The sequence below is a fragment of the Stylophora pistillata genome, chromosome 4, assembly GCF_964205215.1.
Source record: "Stylophora pistillata chromosome 4, jaStyPist1.2, whole genome shotgun sequence".
NCBI classification, from domain to species: Eukaryota; Metazoa; Cnidaria; class Anthozoa; order Scleractinia; family Pocilloporidae; genus Stylophora; species Stylophora pistillata.
Window position 1 is genome coordinate 24,737,954 of NC_142522.1, and position 19,994 is coordinate 24,757,947.

At 36.4% G+C, this 19,994-nt stretch overlaps 3 protein-coding genes and 1 long non-coding RNA gene across 7 annotated transcripts in view; all 4 read right to left on the reverse strand.

Annotated features, from left to right (window-relative positions):
• The window catches only part of LOC111333626 (substance-K receptor-like), a 9,603-nt gene extending 3,498 nt beyond the window's left edge, over nucleotides 1-6,105 (reverse strand). For 2 of the 4 annotated variants that reach the window (XM_022939250.2, XM_088756752.1), the window contains exons 1-4: nucleotides 5,620-6,105; nucleotides 5,219-5,336; nucleotides 2,053-4,536; nucleotides 1,397-1,487 (exon numbers count right to left, since the gene is read on the reverse strand). In XM_022939250.2, the coding sequence (XP_022794985.2) occupies nucleotides 1,397-1,466 (70 nt within the window). In that variant the 5' untranslated portion in view covers nucleotides 1,467-1,487; nucleotides 2,053-4,536; nucleotides 5,219-5,336; nucleotides 5,620-6,105. Of the gene's footprint in view, nucleotides 1-1,396; nucleotides 4,537-5,218; nucleotides 5,337-5,619 lie in introns of all 4 variants that reach the window. The other 2 variants (XM_088756751.1, XM_022939258.2) reach the window with 1 other exon arrangement.
• Nucleotides 6,106-7,472: 1,367 nt separating this feature from the next.
• LOC148732998 (uncharacterized) lies at nucleotides 7,473-8,658 on the reverse strand. The gene is made up of 2 exons (XM_088756805.1): nucleotides 8,493-8,658; nucleotides 7,473-7,895 (listed from the first exon to the last, which is right to left on the reverse strand). The coding sequence occupies exons 1-2, from the start codon at nucleotides 8,572-8,574 to the stop codon at nucleotides 7,645-7,647; spliced, it is 333 nt and encodes a 110-aa protein (XP_088612931.1). The 5' UTR covers nucleotides 8,575-8,658; the 3' UTR covers nucleotides 7,473-7,644.
• A 4,312-nt stretch (nucleotides 8,659-12,970) lies between these two features.
• LOC148732999 (uncharacterized) lies at nucleotides 12,971-15,059 on the reverse strand. The gene is made up of 2 exons (XR_015999947.1): nucleotides 13,735-15,059; nucleotides 12,971-13,434 (listed from the first exon to the last, which is right to left on the reverse strand). It is a non-coding gene; the product is annotated as an uncharacterized LOC148732999 (long non-coding RNA).
• Nucleotides 15,060-16,969: 1,910 nt separating this feature from the next.
• Nucleotides 16,970-18,529, reverse strand: LOC148733000 (neuropeptide FF receptor 2-like). The gene has a single exon (XM_088756768.1). The coding sequence runs from the start codon at nucleotides 18,408-18,410 to the stop codon at nucleotides 17,406-17,408; it is 1,005 nt and encodes a 334-aa protein (XP_088612894.1). The 5' UTR covers nucleotides 18,411-18,529; the 3' UTR covers nucleotides 16,970-17,405.
• Nucleotides 18,530-19,994: the final 1,465 nt, after the last annotated feature.

Consider the following 19,994-nt stretch of genomic DNA (forward strand, 5'->3'; position numbering starts at 1 on the left):
CGATAACGATAGGTCCACCGCAGTGATTAACAACAGCTTTTTCATGTTATTTTCGCTTTTGCCTAGTATTTTCGTTGAGAAAAGGAACATCATTATATTTAGTTTACCAGCAAATTTTGACTCACTGACACCATTGAAATATCCAATGGAGAACTTACCCTGTATCTGTCTCTGTTTCATCATATTGTACTTTGTTCGACTTTGAAAATGGTAAAAACGAGGGATCTATTCCCGTGTTTATGCTCGTAGTGATGTCGAAAGCTGGCCCATGAGTGGACTAGTATTCTGACAGATACGCTCACAACCTTATCAGTTTTGTCATTTAACACCTGTCTTCGGTTGAAATTCATTCGACAATCATGATCAGGCTGATCCTTTTTTATTCATTGTGTTTTGATCCTTACTCCGATGTAGGAATCGTAAACATACTTCATATATTAATAATGTCCAACAGTATAACGAAACTCTGTCATAGGATCAGATGTTTTTCGTTGCAAATGTTTTTCTTGGCCTTGGTCCATCATCTAATTGAGAGGTGCACGACTTATTGACTTATTCACTTTGTAATTGAAAGTGAAACAACAATATATTCGGTAGCTTCATTCATCAACCTTTTAAACGAAGCGAAGCGAAACTCAACTCAACTCAAGAAATTTAAATCATCAACACCAGTGATTCACGTGTTTCCAATTCAGTCAGAAAGCGGTAAACAATAAATGATTGGAAACATTTTGTGCTATAACTGATTTGACTATATGAGGATCCACCTGCAAACCACAAACCCCTGCTGAATGCTACCGTTTAAATTAATTATTTTTTTCAAGACATAATTATCGTTACGTGGGGAAAATTGACGGAGACTTTAAGTCCAATTTCAAATAAGAATAATTTAGGTTTTAAAATAGTTTCATTTATACACCACCTTAGGTAGTAACAGGGCACTGTACATCAATTATAGTATTTTTCTTTATTAATAACAATGCAGAGCACGAATCCAGCTCTTTTTTTTTTTTCGTACATTTGCATTTGTTTCTGTTTTCTTAAATATCGAGATCCATTATGTCTTTCTGGCTACAGTAATTTAAGTTCACTTTCATAAACGAATAACCTAATAAGCTGTTTTTCTCTCCGTGGTATTCCTTGTTTGAGTAGCGAGCACGAGAACTGAACGTGGCCTTTTGACGCCGCAATGCAAACTGGTAAAGATGGAATTTTTCATTCTCTAATAATGTTTATGTGAAAGAAAAAAAAAATAGCTTGATGAACCAAGCAAAGTTAAGTTTCTATAAACTAAGGGATCGTTTCCTTGATAGCCTTTTTCGCCTTGCGATATTATTTCGGTAGAACGCCCAGTGCGAGGATTGCTTGCCTTGATGATGCTAATTGAATTAAATACCTGCCATCGCCTCGTGTGAGAGGGACTCAAGACTAAATGTGATGTTGCTTGCCTGAAACGTGCTCTTCATTTCCTTCAATTTATGGCGGTTCTGTAAAAGACAATAAAGGAAAGGAAAGACTAAATTCTTTAGTTCATAAATTATTGGTTTCAAAGAGTTAAATTTGCACCTTACAAACCCTGTTCGGTCGCAACGTAACTGACGGACCTCCACTCTTTCAGGGAGTTGTATTGAGTGATCTACACCAATGATTGCTTTTGTTGTGCGAATTTATGTAAAAGTTATCAATTACATGAAATAAGCGCACAAAAAAGCTGAATTTATTATCTTGTTTATAGTGACATCAGTTTAGAGGCCAATATTTGCTTGCGGTACCTCATTTGTGAAAAGTGTGAAGATTAACCGTTAAGAAATGATATTGTTGCCAGGCATTATAACTCCCAATTCGATTTCACTTTATTATCTTGTTTAAAATTATCATTAGGGGCCAATGTTTGCATGCCGTGGATTTTTGAAAAGTGTGAAGATTAGCCGTTAAGAATGATATTGCTACTACGTATTATAACTCGCAATTCGATTATACGAGATAAATTCTCTTCTACCTCCTCAAGGAATCTTTCCAAGAGTATTTGGAACTACTACCGCCTTAACTTACCTCACTCTGATATTTGTTTCTCAGTTCAATAAGTTCTTTTCCAACCGATGAACAGCCTATCTCGAGCAACAGCTATTTGGGAACTTCCAGGGAGGGGTTTCACCGCACTCAAATGATATGATGAGCAAAATTTAGGCAAACTTCAGCTAAAATTATTGTTGACAGCACTTATAATTTGTGTCCGCCCGTATTCTTATATATGACAACAGTTAGCCAATGAGCGCGCCAGATATTTGAGAGATACTTTGCAAAACATTTTAAATAAAAAACATTCCGTTTTTATGTTAAAATGTTTAGGTGCTCTAACACCTGTCTTCCGTGCAAGAAATGTCGAATTTGTTTTAAATCACCGAGAACTTTGGAATTACTGGGTCTCATTAATAGACATTAATTGGTGAAACGCCAGGATCGCTCCTGTCTCTAAAATATGATCCGATATCTGTCACTTATAATAGATACAAGGACTATGAACTATCGAAGATAGAATTCGTATTCCCTTAAGGCCATATAAAATCCTCTTTCAGTCGTGCTTAAAGCTACGTACAAAAACAAGAAACTTCTCGTTGACACATTTTCTTAAAATGTCGTTTTACCCCTTTGGCAATCCTTGTCACAACTTATTTGATCATTTGTGATCTCATCCAGCTCATCACATTTTTTATTAGTCATGGCGTTGAAGCGGCAAATTTGAATGTTTGCGTGCCATGAAATGCCCTGAATAAGACAAGTAAGGGTCCAAATTGGCCGTTTAGGGTTGATAAAACTTACTGTTCTGATTTCCAGGAGATATCCGTTTTCCCATTTGATTCACTCTTTACCAGCTTATATACCTGTAGAAGCTATCCAGCCACAGCAAATATTTATTTACGATTGTTCCGTAGTCAGGTTTATGCTAATGCCAGATTGCATTCATTTGGAAGTGTTTGGCGAAAAAGCATGTTTGTTCAACTAGTACCGGCACATCTACAGGGTATGTTTATAATCTCGGCCATAGGAACAGGTCGCCAATGTGCGCATTTTTGCAAGGAGATTCAGGAGTCACTGCCTCGAACAGACTCTGAATTGTTATTTAAAAGAAATGACTCAAGCTCAAGAAACAGTGGGTGCGTATCCTGCTCGAATTAAGAACCATGGTGGATTTAGGCGGGAAGATTTTCTCTTTTGAATTTAATGCATTTCTATAATTTTGCTAATACAGTTTTTTTTTACTTGCGTAACCAGAAATAGTACTAAACAGTATAGAATTGTGTAACAAAATATAACAAAAGTTACACTTCAATACTTTGATATTCGACTCTAACGAGCTATCTGGAGAAAATATTTTAACCAGCCTACATTACCTTGTATTAGCAGAAAAGATGTCAAGGATAGGTAATATTTCATTTGAATAAGTAGTATCCTCGCTGTATTGTCTCAGCTCTTTAGTCAAATTAGAACAAGGCGTAAGTCACTTACTGGCTTGATTTTTAACAACAGGGGTGCATGGGAAAGGTCGTTATTCATTTCCAGGTCATCTTGCTTTCTTACAATATTTTTTGTCAAATGCATTCTCCAATTCTACGCTTTGAGATCGAAAGGGAGGAACCTGGTAAATCTTGATTCTTCGAAAACAGTTTGGAAGACTTTTTCTGAAGGCATGTCGAAATTGTTGATTAAAGGTAAGATAAATGTAAGGATTTGTACCGCTCTACGTAATTGCTAACGTAGTTAGAAATCCTTCAACGCTAGACTTTACTTTCTTATGTTTAAGTTTCGAATGATCTAAATTTGACAAATGCATTTTCCAGAGCTTTGGTCGTTTCAATTAATCATTTAAGTGATCCAAATGATATAATCGTTGTTGTTTTCATGGTGGGGATTTTGAAAATCTTGAAAATTGTCAGAGATGTACTAACAGTCTAAGTAACATAATACAGACTCTATGCAAAGCTTTTACATGCAAGTAATCATGGCTGTAGAAGTCATCTACAAAGTAATTGCAATATTTTATAACGGCCCACAGGTTGCGTTTCAGTCGCCTGTTCTGCGTTTGGTATCTGCTCCAATTCTACGCTTTGAGATCGAAAGGGAGGAACCTGGTAAATCTTGATTCTTCGAAAACAGTTTGGAAGACTTTTTCTGAAGGCATGTCGAAATTGTTGATTAAAGGTAAGATAAATGTAAGGATTTGTACCGCTCTACGTAATTGCTAACGTAGTTAGAAATCCTTCAACGCTAGACTTTACTTCTACGAAGCCTAAAGATGTTAAAGCGAAGTTTATGTCATAAGGAAATCAAAAAACCACATACAAAACAACAATGGCAATGATCATGATGGAAACTTATCTTGCTATCTTTGTCGCACTGCTTTGTCCTTGATTTTGATCGGCTATCTCTCCTGGTATCTCACGAGACCACAGTGTTCTACATGCGATGGTGTATAGAACTGCCATTATTATCACAGGAATGATTCACTATGGCTGTAATGAGCGAGGTATGATCCACCTATCGGAAACAGTGCAGAAATAGTTTGGCTTGGGTTTTAAAAAGCATTCCGTTTACGTACAATGACATTTGTGGAACCAGCAAGAGATTAAGTCCACATAAACGCGATTGTTTTCCTTAAGTGTTTAGATACAGGCGAGGGCCTTAAAGGTTGAGTGACTGCATAAAAACGTTCAACAGCAATCTCTACCAGAATCCAGCTGGTAAACACAGACGGGATGATCAGAATTGAGAGAGAGGATTTGCATGTTGCTGTGGCAAAGTTTCCTCCAAGCCATAGATATCCCAGCTGATCTGTTTGGAGAGTAATGCCTATACACTTGATCAATGTAAACCAAAGATCAGCGCATGCTCGGTTCAAAATCAAACAGTTTGTTGTTTTCTTCAGGGAGTTGTCTGTTCTTATGAAGACGTGAACTAGGACTGAGTTTCCGAAAAGTGAAGCCAGAAGTACTAAATAAGTCAGCAAGATGAGAGAGGACATATTTAACTTTATACTTGACACTGTTCTGTAAGTGAAAGTGAAACCAAATTACTATAGTATTATGCTTTCGGTTTACGCCAATCTACTGCTGTAGAGTGATTCAGTGAAAGGTTCAGTTACGTTAGAGACGTAAAACTGATAAGAGTGGCATTCTTTGTTTCGATCGTCAATTCTTCCATTTAAAACGCTCGTACTTACTTTTGACATGCCTGGCTCCCGCAATGAAGCCCCCTGCGTTTGTTTTGTAAGCAACTCAAGGCACTGACGACAAATTTTTAAGCTCGTTTTACCTGCTGATCCAGCCTTGTGACCGGTTCTGTAGTTTCAAAAAAAAAAAACAAACAAACAAACAAACAAACATACTCATGCCTCGGTTGTTTACAGAGGTCTTTGTTCGAATCAATTCTGGATGATTTTGGAGGCGACATAATTTCTGTTTGGGTTTTGTTTGAAAATTGAATTGGAAGACAATGTGCTCCAAGTGAAAGTGCTAACTCTCCAAAAAGATACTAAGCTCAGTTAGGAGCCGCAGATCATACGTGCTGTATGCTTAAAGCTGCGTTTCTTGTTCGAATTATTGCGTTACAAGTTTTTCTTACCTCTGTTCAGTTCCTTTCTTCGATCTGAGAAGAAACGCGGCAAGATATTAAGAGGAGAGGTTGAGTTTAAAACGTTTTCCTGTTCGCTGATAACAATGGTTAACAATATTTCCATTTTCATCTTAAAGCTAGCTTGAATTTTAAAGTACGATGTTATGTAAAGGCTTCATAGCGCAAATGAAATTCGAGTTAAATCATCGGAAGACCGTAAAGTAAATCGAAAAGAGGTGAAATATTAACGACTTTTTAGAAAACCAGAATTCCTTTTCTTCTTACTAGACTCTTACTGCAAATATGCAAATCAAAGATGAAAAAAAAAAATTGTCCATAACTAGGTAAAATTTAATACTTTGTTAAAATTGAAATCTAAATAATTTATGTCAGCGTTGGTAAATGTATAACTATAATCTCCGAAAAGCGGAATGGACAAATCGTGCAAATCCCCAATTGAATTATTTTTTTTTTTAATGATCCTCTTTAAACAAAGAGAAAGGGAAAACGTCTTCACAGAATCACTGTGAAGCCGCTTCTGATAAGATGCTGTTCTATAAATTGTTTCTTGTGCACTGAAACCATTGGCTTCATTAAACCAAATCATATAAGAGCAATTATTCTCTTTGCTGGTGGTGTCTGTCTTTTGACAATTGGTTCAAAGTTAAGTAATAACTTAGTGCCGCCATTCATGATCGCGCTGCAAACTGTTGTTCACTGATGTTTTATGCATAGAACCTTTAAATCGTGTTGGCTTTAATTGCGATGGAAAATTTCTTTTCTTTCACAAGAATATTTATCAGTCTTGCACTCTTGATATAACGTTATCATTCAGTACTAGGATCAAACCCGCCATAGTCTTAAAAACTTAGGTGGATGTTCGTTCTCATTACTTTTTGGATAGAACCCTTTGTACTATGTCTACTGTTCCTTGTCTGTTTATGCTTGTCTGTTTATGCTACGTTTATGCTTGAGATCCTCCAGCCATGCGGGCTTGAGGATCTCTTACGCTTCATTTTTATGGGAATTTTGGTGATTTTGATTTATCAATTACCTTCCTCCAGATTTCCTTTTTATTAGTCAAATCTTCAACGAATGCACGACTCCAAAACTTTCCACTGAAATTCCCACTGTAACAACAATAACGCATGCCTTCCCATATTGACAGTATTAACGTTACAAGAAACAAGAAACAGGGAAAACATTTTACTCAACATCTCTAAAATTATCTCGGTAATTGGATATTGGTAATGTGAGCTTTTATCATCCACGTCACCCTCCATACTCATATGCTTTTGAGCTACATGCTCTTCTATCTGTTGTAGCTCCATGTGTTGTGAACGATCAGAAAGAGGAAGTTTATCTTGAGGTGGGAAACGGCAGTTTGACAAAATCTTTTTATAGCTCTTGCGAAAATTTTGACTAAATGTGAGGTAAACGTAAGGGTTGAGGCCACTGAAGAGAGATGGTAGCCAGGTAACGAAGAAAAGCAGGTTCCTACTTAACTGTATGTAATGGCGAGAATTCAAAAAGAAAATTATAAACGAAGGGAACCAGCACAAGCAGTATAATACTACCACCACAATCATCATCAGGGTGACTCTTTAAGCTATTGTCTGAGGCTCGATCTGATTAGCTCCTTCTCCTGGCACTTTACGTGATCAAAGTTTGTGGCTTACCGCCGAGTAAGACAGACTATTACTAAAAAAGGCAATTAGATACCCACAGCTAGATGTATATCGTTAAGGATGGTCCACTTATTTACAAGAAGATATAAATCGCAATATATAACAGGATTGTCCGACTTTTATGAAATTCTCACCGATAGTGATGGGTAATGACCAAGCGAGAGACCTTAACCAGAGGATGAAAATTATTTTTTTTAAATGCTGAGATACAGGTGACTGTCTTAGCGGCAGAACTACAGCGTAAAAGCGTTCAACAGCAATTGCTGTGAGGATCCACACGGAAAAGTCAGGCAATGAGTATACAAACATTGAATACACCTTGCAAGTTATTAAACCTATGACACCCCTAAGCCATAAGTTGCCTGTAAAACTGCGATAAAGGAAATTCATCAGCTCTGTCGATGTAAAAAACAATATCGACACATGCTTGTATCATAATCAGATAGTTTGTAGTGGTCTTCAAGGAGTTATCTGTTCGAATGATATGAACGATAATTGAGTTGCCGATTAAAGATGACAGAAATGTGATGGCGTAGGTTACACACATCACAAGATTCACATGGACTTGTTCTTCTTCACCCACTCTTGTAGTATTCCCTAAAGGGTGAAGAAGTCAAATATTCTAACTTCATTTTAACCGCCTCCCGGTTAGCTCAATGGATAGAGCGCTGGACTGTTGTGCGGGAGGTCGAAGGTTCGAGCCCCGGCAGGACCAACACTCAAGGTCTTAAAATAATTGAGAAGAATATGCTACCTTTCTATAACATCAAGAAATGGTTAGATATTCTAGTCTTCTCGGATAGGGATGGATAAAAGGAGGTCCCGTCTCCTGCAGGGTTAGGGGTATGAGATGCCCTCCCCTGGGGTGGGATGGGTGAGTTTGTTGGAGCTTAAAACCTCTTAGGGGACCCATGTCCTATTGTTTCTGCTCCAGTACTGGATACAAATCATTAAATAAATAAATATAATTTATTTATTAATTTAATAAATTAATAAATAAATTCTTGGTAACATGAGAATTTACAAACGAGAGAGAACATAATCTCATATCATAAACATGTTAGAAAGCGTTCCTCTAGTTTTTCCAATACGTACCTGGAATATTCATCTTTCCTAAATTTAGGTTACTAAGTAAGTGGCAGTACGCACTGCATTAGCGTGTTTTGGTGTGCTTGATTAATATGCATAGTGTACCTCCTTTGGGAAGAACGCCACTGAAGTTGAATATTGATTCTACCTCGAGACTGCCCGTCTTTGAAGAATTCGATAATTCCATCTCTGGCTCGGAAGGTTCTGAGGATAAGATCTAAATTTGAAAGAAGGATTTCTTTCTAGCTGCCTATATTATATCTTTTTTATCACAAATGTCATTTCCCGTTGTGAATGATAATTATTCTCACTCAAGATATTATTTAAATTACTTCTGATACGTACTTTTAACACTCATTCTTTCGTATGAAATTACAATTGATATTTTTTGCTCCAAATTCCAGCGAGAAAAAAGCTTTGTTTCCAACGAATTTATTGTCTAAAGAGGGCCTATATGGACGAAACTATGAGCAACGTGTTTTGGGTTTTTCACAGTTTTCTCACGCGGTATAACACCACTGAAAAAGTTTTAAAAGACCAAGTATTTGCGAAGATTTTGCTTAAATCGATCATGTGTTCCTTTAAATACAACTTACTCTATGCGGACTAATTTGTTTTATTCATATTGTGAGGTTTCAGTGCTGTTTGCCTTAAGAATAAATAAATAGACCGTCTAAGGACGTCAATAATGTATTATCTGAACTCCCTAATTTTTCATTACCGTAAAAAAATCTTTGCTTACGTTAAATCTCAAATCTATGTTCACCAGAACTTCACTTTCTTCATGGCGAAAGGTAAGCTGTTTGGATCAACTATTTCCATTTTTTGATTGATGGTTCTTCCCCTGCTGGGAACTGAAATTATGTCTTCGGTGACATTTTCCTTTCGTTGGCACCATGTGTTGGCGTTCTTATTGATGACAATAGTTAGCCAGTGATAGCGCAAAGTATTTGACAGATTCTACAAAATATTTAAATAACTACTAGTGGCTCATTTTAGTTTGCTCTTTAATCGTTAGTTCTGGTTTCAAACTGAAGCAGCTTTACTTCACGCACACAAACAAATGTGTTGCATTTTCATTTGTAGTTGTTAGGACCCTTTCCCGTATGATTAAAACCCAAACATGATATATTGTAACTGCTAGATAACAAACTTTGTAAAGCGATCGAATTTTCTTCAGGTTAAAAAAAGAGATGTCTATCTTTCCCTTTCCCAATTTCGTGAAATGACTTACTTAACGACCAACGGAGATCTAAGTGTGACCTAGAGAGTGCTTTGATATTGATAAGTTCTCCCCCGGACACGATGCAACATGGCACAAGCTGTTTTGTTTTGTTTTTTTCTCTTTTTTAGTGAAAGTTTTTAAATTAATCAACGAAAGCAGTAGTACATAACCTGCTTTTAAGTATCACAATATTTTTAGCTTCATTGTGAAAATAAGAGTTTTCTCGATTTTCAATGAAACGCCAACACTACAGATAACTTTTGAAATTCTTGTACCGATTTTGTTGGATAAAATTTCAGTCCTTGCAAAAAGTGCTCTCTGTGCGAACATCATGTGGAAAGGCTTTGGAAAATAGGGGATAGTCGTGCTTCTTGTCCTCAGGTTATTACATGAAGGAAGAAAAAGTAAATTTATAGCGCCCAGCGTAAACTTGAATTGTGGTTATTTGCTGAGTGAAAACCGACTCTTTTTATTTTTGCGAAGAACTGGTGGTCGAGATTATCACCATATTTTCTGTCACTTTTTAATTAAATCCAGGGTAGGCTAGCCGCACTTTTTGTTGTCGACCTTAATAGGACAATAAGGAAGATTGATTTCAAACTACAGTCTGTATGCAAATGTCTAAGCTTTGGCAAGAATTTTTTTTTGTAATCACCAAAGATATATGTCGTTTGTTTCTAAGGTCAGTGACTCCTTTGAGCGATTTGAATAGAGAATTTTCTTGTCTGCTTCGAATTCCCGGCGGGAACGGTTGTCAGCATGAGCAAACACACCCACAAAGACACATTTAATTTGGTTTTGTATTGTGGGAAACTTTAACGGAACAAGGACATTGAAATTTTTTGAGATATTTAGCGTTTTTTGTAAACACTTATATTGTCACCACAACCTCAAACAGACTGAGTTATCGGTTACAAAAGAAATAAGAACCCCTCTTAAAACTGTGCGCGGACATCCTAGTTATAGCATGGGTATTAGCTCGCAGATGGTTTTTCTCACTTTGCCAAGGTGTTATTGTTTGCCGTATGTCCTTCAATTTTTTTAAGAATTATGGTATTAATGGTGAAATTTATTTGATGTTCAGGCATGTGTTATAACAATCCATACTTCGCACAGGGTGGATGAAAAATTTTTAATTAGCAAATTCAATCCCACGACGTTTATGTGGTTTTCAGGAATAACGAAGGGAACACGCCAGGAGAATAGCTAGAAACGCCAAATTATTTTCTTTGAATTGTGAGATGTAGGTGACTGTCTTTAAGGCAGAACTAGTGCAAAGCAGACGATCAACAGCTATAACTGCGAGTAACCATATCGGAAAGTTTCGTGGCATGAATAGAAAAGCTAACTACATCTTGCAAGTGCTCGTTAGAGGCGCGTTATGGGTGGGTTTCTCGTGTTACCTTCAAGAAAGATTTCCCCAGTGTTTGAATTTCCTATAATTTACAGTGACTTACTACGACTGTTAATTTTTAAGAGTGCAGCGTTGTTTGGCCGGGCTATGAAAGCCAACTATACATTTTAATGACGTTCTTCAGAGGGAGATGATTACTTTTGCTTTAAAAACTTTATTTTGTCTGAGTTTCCGGTTGTAAATCAAGGTTGTGTTCCATTGACACGCAGATTTCACATTCTTTTTGAAGATCGTCACTTATGTTGAGCTTGCCTTGTTCTATGTTTTGACGAATCCCCATTTTGCCTACGAGCTTTTTTGATTTTAGATCTAGAATCAGTGTAAAGATGTGGTATAGCACCCCTTATTAAAGGCTGATAGTTTCGAAAGAAACTGTGCGGGACTGCGTCGGTGGGAGTAACGAAATAATTTGGATATATCAACAAAGTTGAAATGGTAAATTGGCCACCGTAACGATTATAAAAGCTGACGTTTCGAGCGTTAGCCCTTCGTCGGAGCGAATAGAGGAATTGTGGGTTGTGTGTGCTTTTAGAGGCAGAAAATGGAGTTACGTTATTGGTGGGAACATGGCAACGAGAAAAACAAGAATAAATTAGTGGAATGAAAAGTGTTCGTCGATCCCTGTGGGATTTAGACTGCCGGTTTGAAAGATGAGCTTTTGTTCAAGATTTTTACGGCTTTCCGTGCTACCTAAGTGTAAGGAAAGACCGTAGATTGCCATATTTTGCTTAGAATGATTAGGTAAATTAAAATGTCTAGCGACTGGTTTCGATTCCACGTCTCGAAGGTGTTCTCGGAATCGGTCACCTAGTCTTCTGCCTGTTTCGCCGATGTATATCTTTTTGCAATAAGTGCGACGAAACATAATGAAGATTCCGACCGCATTCCATTCACTCTCACGTTTCATCCTCACGACCACTCTGTTAAATCCATCATTCTTAAAAACTTTAAATTACTTCAAAACGATCCAGAGACAAGCACTATCTTAATTTTCCCAGCCTCCGCTCATTTCATTCAAACGCGACAAAAACATAGGCAATTTTTTGCAGATTGCAATAGCGGATAGAGACCAGACCGAACAAGGTGGACGTATGTCTGATTGAATACTGCGCTTTCAATGAGCTTGGAAATATAAGCCAAGTTGCTTACAGGACGCAAGTTCTTAAAGAGAGATTAAAGTCCCGCTTTCTTTAACAGTGGTATAACCACGGCCTCTTTCCAGCTGTCAGGAATAATACCCGATTCCAACGAGCTGTTAATTATGTTGGTGATCACCGGAATAAGTGGTTCAATACAGGACTTCAGTAAGTGCGTGGGTATGAAATCGAGGCAACAGGATGCTTTTTGTAAGAATCTGTAACATATGGAACGCCCTACCAGATAACATAAGAGCAGAAAAGGAACTACCGTCTTTCGTCTATAGGTTAAAATCTTTCTTTTGGTTAAGACTTAGCAAAGTTTTCAATCAAGATGACATCCGTTTCTTGAAATTGGTTTGTGTAAAATCTCGTCGTTTCAATGCTTTTAACTCTTGTACATGTTAAACAACTGAATGGAGAAACTGAATACGAATTTTTCCAAAAAAATGTGATGAGAGGATTAGCTGAAGCTTGGTTTAGGATTAAGCAATTTACAGCAGTATTCATGGATGTGTCTATTTGTATAAGGTGTATAATGAAATAATCTCCTTAGAGGGACACAAGAAAGATGGTGCCGTATCCAAAGTACACGACAACAACTACCTGAAGCATATGTCTGCCGTTTCGTCAGTGTTTTTAGGGATAGAATAGGCGTTGATGTTGGAGAATGATCGATTCATCGCCATTCTTCCTCTCTCTGATTTGACTTTATAAATTCTTATGGTAGGTATTTTGTTTTCCCTCAATACCTCTGAAATTTGTTGGTACTTCATTCCTCTCGCGCATTAATGCATCCGCGGTTAAGTTGAGAAAAAGAACCTTTATTAATTTATACCGCTCAGGGTAGCCCCTTCAGACGCAAAAAGCTGTCTGTTATCAATGGGAGCCCTGAGCAACAACGCACAAAAACCACACTAAACATATAAACATTACACCAGTACAGGTAATAATATAAATAGAAAACTATTTACAAGTAAAAGATTAAAAGATGTATAACACGAAATATCATTAAGACAATTCGTTAAAAATAGTGCAACCATAATAATAGAAGGATCTTTTCGCTATCTCAGTTCTCAAAGCAGGCGGATGTAAGAGGTTGCTTTGTCCAGTAGCGCGCGCAGGGATCGTATTATTACGTTTAAAATATTGTTTAAAATACCGGGGACATTGACCTTGAAGGCATTTCTTAACGAGTTTAAAAACAGATTTTCGTCGGCGCTCCTCCAGTTGTGTTTGCTAATACATCCTTCGACATTAAAAGTGAATTACCTATGGAAAAAAGTAAACGCAGTAATAATACAAGGTCCTACAGTTGATAATGGAAGCCATCAAGGTTTTTAGAAATTTACATTGGTTCAAACCCGACCAGATTAAAAGTCTGGCTGATATTTTACAAGTATTTACATTTTCTTACTATATTCTACCTATTATTGAAAAGGCGGCCCCAAAATTACCGCATTGGACACACAGAAACGAATTTTGGATTTGCACATGTAGACCACACCAAAAAAGAAAAAAAAAATTATCAAAACAGAACAAACCAAAGCAATTTTGATGAAACTTTCTTACCTTAGTCAGATGTAGCAACACTTCCTGCGAGAGGAAAGGAGTTCTAACATGGATTGATTTTAATTGATGACCAAGGAAAAAATTCCCTGTGCAGCTGAATCGCCACCTTGGTAACCAAACAATTCTATGTAATTTTTTTTTGGAACAAATGTCATCATGCAGGAAAACCATATTCGAATACGCATGTCGCTAATAGTCATATTTTCACTTCGCCCAAAAACTATTTCTACCTGCAGCCGGAGAGATATAATTTGCCAATACTAAATTTGCTGAAGCTCCATACTCTCGGATCTAAAGGGAAAAATACGAATATTTCTAAACAAACGTTTCAAACCATTTCTAAAGTTTGTACTAAAGGCAAAATAAATATAAGGATTAATGCCGCTGTAGGAAACTGTTAACCAAACTGGAAATAAAACTGCCTGGTATTGCACAAAGCCAAGATATAACAGTGCCATCGTTATATAAAAAGGAGCCCAGCAAAAAAGGAATACAACAAAGACTGCAATCATCATCCGGGCGACCTTTCTTGCTGTAGCTATAGCCTGGATATGGCGTTGATTATTACTGGCTCCTTCTCCGGGTGTCTGACGTGACCATAGTTTGATGCATATTCTCGTGTATAAAATCGCCGAAAGCATTATAGGAATGAAAACGTAAATAGTTAATGAGATAACATTTAATTCTGTTTCGTCGTTAAATTTTAGAGACTCCCTCGAAAGACAGAGGTAAGAGTTGTCCCTAGTCTCTAGGTGCTCTGTAATAACAACGCCTGTCGAACTAATGAGTGAGCATGTCCACAATATCAGAATTACTCTTTTTATGTTTCGAGAAATTGGCGTGTTATCCAAAGGTCGAAATACTGCGTAAAAGCGATCAACAGCAATTGCGACGAGTAGAAAAATAGAAAAAGTTGGGAGGACATAAAAGCTTGCAAGATATAACTTGCAAGTAATGTTTCCCATGTTTCCTCCAAACCACAATCCATGGTAAGAATTGAGACGAACATTCTCCATAAACTGCATGAATGAGATGAGAAGATCAGCGCAAGCTTGGTTTAAGATTAAGTAATTTATCGCAGTCTTCATGGATGTCTCTGTTCTAATAATATGTAGCAGGCAAGAATTTCCAAATAGCGACACGAGAAATATTGCACCATATCCAAAGTACATTAGAAGGATTACATGAAAATCGATCTCTTCCATATCATTGGTGCTGTGTAAGACAGAGTTCACGTAGAAGTTGAAGTTTGATCGATTAATCACTATGGCTCCTTTCTCTGATTGACTTTTAGAAACCCTTAAAAGAGTTATTTCCCTTGTTATTTTCTTCTTCTTGTTTTATTCCTTGATATCTGGATTTTAATACTTTAGAAATTTTTATCCGATGAACTAGTCCCTGCTTTGTTTAGATCTTTAGAAAAATAATGTTTAAGGTATGACCCGGCCGGAAATACAGCCGATGAGATTTTTTTATGAATGTTTGATATTTACTCGTTTTTCATCCCCCTCCTACGCTCGAATGCACCAAAAAAAGCCAAGGGGAAGTTGTTTTTAATCAATACATTATCTGAACAATGGTGGAAATGAGAGTTGTAGATGTTTGAACATTTTCGTTTGAATTGACAATTTTCTTTGTTTGTACTTAAGCCCCACCTTAATTAATAGAAAGAGAATATGTTATGCCTATGCATTTCTTTTTTTTTTTTTTTTTACATTTTTCGAAGTGCCTCATTCAGTAGTTCGTTAATTCATTGATGATTTATCTTTCTCAGGTTCGTTCTTTAGGTTAACTGAATGTTAAACTCTGCTAGAATTTAATATTAACCCAAAAAAGGAACCTTTCGCTCTTTTGTTTTGTGGATTTATGCTTCTTAATTGAAAGTCTTATTTTTAATTGACTTTCAATATCTAACTTTAACAGCTCGATCAAAGTTAACCCCCAAAAAGGGGATTCGTGCCTAGCTGTTATGAAATGTGTAAATTTTGAAGAGATTTCAACTCAATTCCTTGCTAATTAAAGGTTATCCAAAGAAAACCGCAGATTTTTAAAAATGGCGAGAATCCGCTATCGAGGGTACCATATAATAAACTCAAAAAGCGTTATTCACTTATCGAAAGTAAATAAAATAAAAAAGCCACGTTTCCCACAAGAGCAAACTATGAAATTATGACAAGGAAAAGAGTATCCTAGTATTTTAAATCTATGTTACCTTTTACTCTTTTATTCCGTGCAAGGAATATTGAATTTGTTTGAATCACCTAGAACTTTGGAATTACTGGGTCTTATTCGTAGACATTGCTTAGTGAAATAACAAGATCTCTCTTGTCTGTAACATATGATCCGATGTCTCTCACTCGTAATAGAATCAAAGACCATAAACTATCGAAGATAGAATTCGTATTCCGTTGAGGCCATGTAAAATTTTCTTTCAGTTGTGCTCAAAGCTAAATATTTGTGAATGAATTTTTAAGAAGACAAAATTTCCAATCAAGTTATGAGGGCCTCCTTTGTTCGGATCGTTGAAAAACAATTTTTCATGGTGTGTCTTCATTAGAAATTAAAGCTAGTGGTCTTTTGTCTTTGTGTTTGTATGTTTGATATTTGTTTTTACCTCATTCCTCTCTTATACTTCAATAATCCAAAGAATGTGTGGGAAAGTTGCGTTTATTAATACATGGTTTTGACAATGTTGGGATCATCAATCCTCTGAAAGTTGTTTATTTTTTTGCATTTCAGTTTAAACTAATAACTTTCTTTGTTTGCACAATGAACAATAGGCCTTATGTTAATGAATAGAATGAAAATGTCTTATCACATTTATTCTTGTTCGTAAATCTTTCGGAGCACCTCATGTTGTCATTCGTTAATTCCTTGATGATGAATCGTTCTTATCTTAGTTCTTTAGTTTTACTGAATGATGAACTCTTGAAATTGATATCGAGCATAACAAGGGAGCTTCCGTTCTTTTGTTCTGTTGATGTTTTTGTAAATTTGCAAGAGAATTTCAACCCGATGTCTTTGCTACTCGTGACTATCCATGGGTTTTCTTGCTTTTGGAGCACAAATCATCTAAATGTGTTTCTTTGAAGCTTCCAGAAATTTTATCATTGGAGGAAAGAGCAGTTGTCTTAGGAAAACGTGATAACGAGAATGTGATCTGCTCTTGAGGTTAGCATATAATGTTGACTCTGCCTCGTGACAATTGCTTAAAAAGTATTATTCATTTGCTGAAGAAAAAAAACTTTGCACTTTAATTTGGCTTTTTATTATGATTGGGATAGTAATTTTTAATTATTTTGAATATGATTTTATTTCGGTTTAATTTACAAATTGAAGAACCTCGTCTTCTGGTTTCTCACAAGGGTAAACTATGAATTATGACTAGCTATAGACTATCCCAGTATTCCAAATCTACGTTAACTTTTCAATATGCCTTTCATTTCCAAGATTAATTCTCCACTCTATTCGTTCTCCATTTGAGGATTTGACGGTGTTAGATCAAACAATCTCCGCTATTTGAATGTTTTTCTGGATCTCTCATCGCCTTTTTCTTGAAATTATTTGCATATCATAGTAAATCATTATTTTAAAAAGTAATACGTTGTTATCCATTCCTCTTTTTCGATTTTTTCTTTCACAAAATAGGGTAGAAATTATTTATATTAATTCTATATTTGCTGAAGCTCTATACTCTCGGATCTAAAGGGAAAAACGCGAATATTTCCAAACAAACGTTTCAGCCCATTTCTAAAGTTTGTACTAAAGGCAAAATAAACGCAAGGATTAATGCCGCTGTAGGAGACTGTTAACCAAATTGGAAATAAAACTGCCTCGTATTGTACAAAGCCAAGATTTAACAGTGCCATCGTTGTATAGAAAGGAGCCCAGCAAATAAGGAATAAAACTAAGACTGCGATCATCATCCGGGTGACCTTTCTTGCTGTAGCTATAACCTGGATTTGGCGTTGGTTATTGCTGGCTCCTTCTCCGGGTGCCTGGCGTGACCATACTTTGATGCATATTCTCGTGTATAAAACTGCCAAAAGCGTAAGAGGAATAGCAACGCCAAGGGTTAATGATATAATATTTAATTCTGTTCCTTCATTAAAGTTTAGAAGCTTCATCGAACGACAGAAGTAAGAGTTCTTCCTAGATACTAGATGCCCGTTAATAACAACGGCTGTCGGACTAATGAGTGAGCATGTCCACAATATCAGAATTACTCTTTTTATGTTTCGAGAAACTGGAGTGTTATCCAAAGGTCGAAATACTGCGTAAAAGCGATCAACAGCAATTGCTACGAGTAGAAAAATAGAAAATGCTGGGAGGACATAAAAGCTTGCAAGATATAACTTACAAGTAATGTTTCCCATGTTTCCTCCAAACCACAATCCATGGTAAGAATTGAGACGAACAGTCTCCATCAAATGCATGAATGAGTTGAGAAGATCAGCGCAAGCTTGGTTTAAGATCAAGTAATTTATAGCAGTCTTCATGGACGTGTCTGTTCGTATAATGTGTATGAGGCTAGAATTTCCAAATAACGACATCAGAAATATTGTGCCGTATCCAAAGTACGATAGCACAGTTAGATCGAAGTCAATCTCTACCGCTTCGTCGGTGTTGTTCAAGGTAGAGTGGACGTTGAAGTAGAAGTTTGATCGATTAATCATTGTGGCTCCTTTCTTGGTTGGACTTTAAGAAACTCCTATAATAGTCATTTCCCTTGTTGTTTTCTTCTGCTATTTTCTTTTAAAACTGGATTTTAGGGACTTTGGAATTTTTCATCCGACTGATTAGTCTCCACTTTGTTCAGATCTTTAGAAAAGTTATATTTAAGGTGTGACCCGACTGGAAACACAGGAGGGGAGATTTTTTATGATGTTTGATATTTATTCGTACTACATTCTTCTCATGCGCCTGAATGCACGAAAAAAAAAGCCACGTGAAAGTTGTTTTTATCAATACATTATCTTAACGATGGTGAGATTAAGAATTGTAGATGTTTGAACCTTTCCGTTTAATTGACTATTTTCTTTGTTTGTACTTTCAACAATAAGCTCCATCTTAAATAATAGAAAGAAGATATAATGGCTATGCATTTTTCCTCATTTATCTCTTTCGAAGCACCTCATCCGGTATTTCGTTAATTCACTGTTGATTGATCTATCATATCTTGCTTCTTCAGCTCTACTGAATGATAAACAAAGTAGCTTTCCTTCTCTTGTTTTGCTGATTTGTGCTTGTTTATTGAAAGTCTTATTTCAATTGACTTTCACTATCTAACTTTGACAGCTGAAGCAAAGCTACTTCCGAAAAAGGGAGATAAATTCCGAGCTGTTTTAAAATTAAATGTGTAAATTTGCAAGAGATTTTAACTCCTTTCTTTGCTACTTGAAGGTTATCCAAGCCTTCTCTTGTTTTTGGGGCGCAAAATATCCAAATATGTTTTTTAAGCCTCGAAAGATGTCGCAGAAGGAGATGATAACCGTTTAAAACAAAATAGCAAGGATGAGAGTACCGTATAATGAACTTAAAAAGCGTTTTTCACACTTATCGAAGAAAATTAAACTTAAAAATAACCTCGTTTCCCACAAGAACAAACCATGAAATTATGACGAGGGAAAGAATATCCCAGTATTTTAAATTTATGTTAACTGTAACTCTTTAATTTCCTAGGTTAATTCTCCAGTCTTTTCGCTGAGCATTGCCGCTCATGATTTTTCCAGTCATCGCCTTCTTTTTTAAAACATTTTTATATTCAGTCTAGAGAGAAATTCATATCCACTCGCTAGCGACAAGGATTTAATGAGTGCGTAGTAAGATATTACTCATAACAATAAGGTGCGCCTGAATGTTGCTGTTCTTTTGGATTGTAATCGTTTGTGAGCTCGATCACTGCGTTTATATTTCTGGAAATTTTGCCAATCCTCGATGCATCAGTTTTGACATGGTTTTGGCTCACCCTCAAGTTAAGGAGGTGATTTCACCTGATACTTTTTTGAGTAAGAACCTGTATATGCAGGATAGGCAGGCACATAGAGTTGCTAAAATTGTTAGAGGTTGATGTTTGGTTGAGGATCCGGTATTTTATCGCAGTATTTATGGATGTCCCTGTCATTATTAGGTATATGAGGAATTTAAAGATGAAATAAACAAACTCGATTTTTAAAAAATATGAGGAATTAATTTACAAATAGCGAAACCAGAAATATTGTGCCGATCCAAAGTATGTTAGAACAAATATGTGAAGATGC

Coding starts and splice junctions, on each gene's coding strand:
- LOC148732998 (XM_088756805.1), bottom strand. CDS start 8,574: ATGGAATTATCGAATTCTTCAAAGACGGGCAGTCTCGAGGTAGAATCA. Junction 7,896..8,492: donor TGGCGTTCTTCCCAAAGGAG/GTACACTATGCA, acceptor TTCACCCTTTAG/GGAATACTACAAGAGTGGGT.
- LOC148733000 (XM_088756768.1), bottom strand. CDS start 18,410: ATGATTAATCGATCAAACTTCTACTTCAACGTCCACTCTACCTTGAAC.